Below are 5,684 nucleotides of genomic sequence, written 5' to 3' on the forward strand. Positions count from 1 at the left end.
ACTCAAATCCACCACGTTTCAATTAAGATATTAATCCTGTTGTAGAACACCGGGGGATTTTATCTTCTCCTCCTGACGTGTTGCTCACTGCCTGTTGGGACAGTACCTTCGATCTGGTTCTAATTATATCTATTAATTAATTAAAATGTGTTACCTTACATTTGGCGATCACACTTCCCGTATTACACTTTAAAAAACATCTTACTACGTGAGAAACTTTATTTTGCGTTAATTGAACATTGTGTGTTGAAAAAATGAGCGAATTAATTTTTATTAATCAAATGTGACAGTGACACAATGACTGATGTTTTTTTTCTAATAAAATTGAGAAGAGAATACGTGATAATCTCGCAATTATGTGCAAAGAGTATATGCAACATCTATCGTGCATTCTCGGGTACAACTCGACTTAAAACTAAAAGTAGTATTTTTTAAAAAAGGGTGTTCGTCATTTGGATCATAATTTTAGGTTGCGCTACGCAACATAGTCCCCCTCTTGATGTGAACGCATCAAAAAAAAATATTTATGTACAATTTGAAGAAAGGTATAACTAATCTAAAAAAAACTGTTAAAATTCTTGAAGGTGAGTCATAGGAAGAGGACACAGTTTAGCAATAGAGCGAACGTATAACCCTTCAGGAGTTCTGACCTTAACAACTCTTACCTTGTTGTCCTTTCCCGGATATGTCTCAACTACCCGTGCTATAGGCCATTTGAGAGGAGGCGAGTTTTCGTCCTTAAGCAAGACGAGATCATCAGGCTTTATGCCTACCTGAGGAGTGAACCATTTAGGTCTATTTTGAAGCCTATTAAGATAATCGCGGGTCCAAACCTTCCACATATGCTGCTGAATTCTTGTGCATTTATTCCACAAAGACAATTTATTTTCTTGAATATCAGAGAGATCTAATTCAGGATAAGACATTAAGTTAGATCCAATAAGGAAGTGTCCGGGAGTAAGAAAGGAAAAATCGGACGGGTCGTCTGAGAGCGCACAGATAGGGCGTGAATTGAGCACTGCTTCAATCCGCGAAAGTACAGTGGATAGTTCTTCGAAAGTAAAATTGGAGTTACCCATTATTCTTACGAGATGATATTTGAAGCTCTTTATGACAGCTTCCCAAATACCACCGTGGTGTGGTGAGCGTGGAGGGATAAACTTCCATTGAATTTGACATGAAGTAGCGAAAGAGCGAATAGATTCAGAGGTATCACCTTTGATAAGCAACTCATAAAGTTCTTTCAATTGATTTTTCGCACCTAGAAAGTTGGTGCCATTATCGCTGAAAATGATACTCGGATTACCCCTTCGGGCGATAAATCTTTTCAGAGTCAATAAGAACGCTTCAGTAGAAAGACTGGAAATTAATTCCACATGCACGGCGCGAGTAGCTAAACATACAAACACTGCCATATAGGCCTTAGTAAGGGGAGCTCTCTTGAGTTTAAAGGTCTTGATTGGAAATGGACCACCAAAATCAACTCCAACGTTTATAAATGGACGTGCAATTTGAACTCTTTCCCTCGGAAGATTAGCCATGATTTGGGAAGCGACTTGTGCGTTAAAACGGTAACAAGTGAGACAATTTTGTATTATACGTTTGATTTGTCGAAGACCATCAAGAGGCCAGAATTTCAATCTAACATTGGACAGTGTATTTTGAGGGCCAGAATGTAGAAGTCTTCGATGTTCTCGGGTAAGTAATAAATTGACAATATGTGATTTTGAGGGCAACAGTAGAGGAAATTTCTGATCATAAGAAACATCTGAAAGGATAAGACGACCGCCTACTCGTATCATTTGAGACGAATCTAGAAAGAGATTCAATTCACGAATAGACTTATCGTTAAGCAGACGATTATCCATTAAAAATTGGATTTCCGAACTGAAGAAATGAGACTGGGTCAATTTGATAATCATTAACTCAGAACTAGAGAGTTCATGTGGAGTGAGAGGACCTGTACGTCTATGAGACTTAGCTCTTACATTGTGAATAAAACGAAGGCAGTATGCAAAAGCTCTCTGAAGTCGAGTGAAACATGAAAGTTTGCAGAGGGCATTATACACTTGTGAATCTGGTTTTCTGATCAGATGAGTAACCCTTTTGAGTTCAGGCAGTTCATCAACATTAATACTCGAAGGACCATTATATACAAAGAGGTTGAAATCAAAGTGTGGATCTGACAAAAATTGAGGACCATTAAACCAAAGATCACAATCAAGCAACTGCAAGGGTGTAGCACCACGAGATAATATATTCGCAGGGTTGTCTTTCGATCGTACATGTCTCCATGTATGGTTGGAGGTGAGTTCTTGAATTTGAGTTACTCTATTGGCTACAAAGGTAGACCAACGAGAAGGGTGTGAATTAATCCATGCGAGGACGACTTCAGAATCTGTCCATAAATTGACAGAATTTATCTGAGATTGGGATGGAATCATGACAGAAAGAATCTTCGTAACAAGATTAGAGAGTAATAATACTCCTAGAAGTTCTAATCGAGGAAGAGTCACAACTTTTACAGGACTAACACGACTCTTTGAGCAGATTAGATTGCAAGAGATAAAGCCATTTTCATGTGATGTTCTTAAATAAACGCAAGCACCATACGTGCTAAGACTTGCATCCGAAAACCCATGTATTTGAGTACTTGTTACATTGCTAGAATTTTGCAGCAACCTAGGAATCTTGAGATTGGAGAGGTGAGGAAGTGTTTGTAAAAATAGATTCCATTCTGTAAGCAAATTTGGACTGAGGTGGTCATCCCAATTCGACCCTTCTAACCAAATCTTTCTCATAATTAATTTAGCAGATACCACTACAGGGTTAATCAATCCGATAGGGTCATAAATGGAAGCAATTAAAGAAAGAACTTCTCTTTTTGTATAGGTATCCCTAACGGTAACCTTTGGCACAAGAACTGAAAAATGATCGGATTGAGAATTCCAACATAGGCCGAGAATTTTGTTCGTGTGATTTTCAGGATTGATGACATAACTAGCTTCATTAGAGATATGAGAAATATCTGCGAGAAATTCAGGTGAGTTTGCACACCATTTATGAAGCGAGAAACAAGCGAGGTTTAAACATTCGGTTAATTGACGATGAATTTCGAAGAGTGTTTCAAAATCGTTACAGCCATACAACACATCATCGATATAACAGCAATTTAAAAGAGCATCACTAGCCAAGGGAAATTTGTCGGAATGTTTTTGAGCTAATTCCTTAAGACATCTAGTGCTGAGAAAACCGGAGTTATTTAATCCATAAGTGACAGTTTCAAGTTGAAGACATTTCAAATCCTCTTGAGGTGAATCACGCCATAAGATGTTCAACAGAAATATCTATTCGGGATTTACTCGAATTTGTCTGTACATATGACGTAGATTTGCTACAATACAGTATTTAAATAATCTAAGATTTATCAAAATATCGAATAATTCGCGTTGTACCGTATAACCAGGAAGCATTATGTCATTAAGACTTAGATTTGAGGTAGTTTTCATACTGCCATCAAAGACAACACGCAACTTATTTGTTACGCTATCCTTTAAAACGCAATGATGAGGAATAAAGTATTTTAAATCCGAGTGAATATTTCGAGTGGAGAGAGGCACATATCTGCAATGTCCAAGTGCAATATGTTCATGAATAAATTGTTTATACTGTGCGTATAATTGATCTGACTTGATCAGTTTCTGTTCGAGGTTTAGGAATCGCTTCTTTGCGAGGAAAAACGATTCGCCCAATTTTTTATATTCGTTGGGAGATTTGAAGTATTTGAAGTATTTTCTTGAATGTTAAGTATGGAATATGAGTCAATTGACCCAAATGATTGAGGTACATTTCCACCTACAAGATATCCGAGATGAGTATTTGTTAAGGTAGGAAGATTAGGGCCTAATTTTATTAACCCGTAAGTAAGTAAGTCGAAATAAACATCTGCTCCAAGCAGCATTTGAACTTCGGCAGGAGTACAGAATTCTGGATCAGCTAGGTGAATGTTTGGTGGAATTTTGAGAGCATTAAAATCCAATGTAATTTGAGGGTGCTTACAAGCGATGGTTGGGAGAATCGCACAAGAGAGTGTAAAATGTTTTGTGGGATTAACATTTGAGAAAATATTTAAATCCACCATTTTATTCGACGTCGAACAGATTTCGGATATCCCAGAAATTTGAAGACTTTTTGTGTAAGGAATACATTTCAAGCGACTTGCTAATTCCTCAGTGATAAACGAAAGCTGACTAGCTGAGTCTGTAAGGCAGCGAACCTTAACGGGATTATTATGAGAATCATAAATTGTAACACATGCTGTTTGGAGTAGAACCTCCTTTTTGCCTGAGAATGTAGAGAGAGATGATGCTCGGTAGACATTATTAGACTGAGATTGATTTGCTATTCGTGGGTTTGCAGGAGAACTTGAAGTTTCGCTTTGAGTATTGGGATCACGAGATACATTAGAGTGAGTACGAGAATTTGGAGTATCATGCATATTGTGAGACTGGCGAGTATTTTGAGAATTATGATTTTCTTGTGAGTCTTGTGAGTCTTGAGAGTGACGAGTGTTTTGGAAGTGAGTGTTTCTAGTGGGTAGACTACGAGAATCTTGATTTGTTCTGAAACAAGAACTATTTGAGTTATGAGTAGAAGCGTTAGAGAAGTGGAGCAATGTGTGATGTCTCCTGTTACATTTAGCGCAATTTGACGCAGAGATACATGAGCTTGCTGAATGACCACTAGCCAAGCAGTTGAGACACGCTTTCTTTGCCTTGACCGTTTGAAAACGCTCATCTTTAGACATATTTAAGAATTCCCGGCAAGTGTATATTTTATGGGAGTTATTTTGACATAAGAAACATTTAAAATACTGATTATTACATACTACTATACTGCAAATTATTGCTAACTGTGTTAAGAGAAGTAAAACGAGAAGGTTGTTTTTGTTTCGGAGAATGAGAGTATTCAGGAACAATATTTTCGAGAATTTTGCATTTTCTTTCAATAAATTCAAGGAACTCCATTAAACTTGGGAGTTTGTTTATATTACGCTCGGTTTCAAATGATCTTTTAGTATTATAGTCTAATTTTTGAGTAAAGAGATTGATGAGAATTAAATCAGTGAGTTGATTCGAGATGTTGAGGTTTTCTAAAGCAGCGAGATGGCTTTTAATTTGAGTTAAGAAGTCCCTTAGAGCATGTGCATTGGGTTTTGTAATGAGTGGAGCATTTAATAAACTGTTCAAATGACTGTTTACTATTAAATATTTATTTTCAAATCTATTGCATAAATTTTGTATTGCAATTTCAAAATTGGAATCAATTATTTCTAGATTGTCAATTAACTTTAACGGTTCATTCCCTAACACTGATTTGAGATAAATAAGTTTTTGGAGCATTAGATAACTGTTTATCATTTAACTTATTAAACTGTTTATTCGGGCTGTTGGGCCGTTGTCTTCTGTTGAGATTTGTTCTCGACGTTTCGCCAACACTAGGGGTTGGCATCTTCTGGAGATGTTGATGCTTCGCTTGTAAGCAGAAACTGACTTACAAGCGAAGCATCAACATCTCCAGAAGATGCCAACCCCTAGTGTTGGCGAAACGTCGAGAACAAATCTCAACAGAAGACAACAGCCCAACAGCCCGAATAAACAGTTTAATAAGTTAGACGATGGCCG

The 5,684-nt window shown here is 37.2% G+C and overlaps 1 protein-coding gene across 1 annotated transcript; it reads right to left on the reverse strand.

The window, feature by feature from the left end:
• Positions 1-569: 569 nt before the first annotated feature.
• Positions 570-4,807, reverse strand: LOC140448899 (uncharacterized). The gene is made up of 2 exons (XM_072542026.1): positions 3,860-4,807; positions 570-3,347 (listed from the first exon to the last, which is right to left on the reverse strand). Exons 1-2 carry the CDS (start codon positions 4,805-4,807, stop codon positions 570-572), a joined length of 3,726 nt encoding a protein of 1,241 aa, XP_072398127.1.
• Positions 4,808-5,684: the final 877 nt, after the last annotated feature.

Source organism: Diabrotica undecimpunctata, chromosome 8 (assembly GCF_040954645.1).
Source record: "Diabrotica undecimpunctata isolate CICGRU chromosome 8, icDiaUnde3, whole genome shotgun sequence".
In the NCBI taxonomy this organism is placed as follows: domain Eukaryota; kingdom Metazoa; phylum Arthropoda; class Insecta; order Coleoptera; family Chrysomelidae; genus Diabrotica; species Diabrotica undecimpunctata.

Excerpts from the sequence above, each read along its gene's own strand:
- LOC140448899 (XM_072542026.1), bottom strand. The coding sequence starts at position 4,807 with ATGTCTAAAGATGAGCGTTTTCAAACGGTCAAGGCAAAGAAAGCGTGT. Across the intron at positions 3,348-3,859 it reads ATACTCATCTCGGATATCTT|ATATTTCTGTTGAACATCTT; the intron begins GTAGGTGGAAAT and ends AATCCCGAATAG.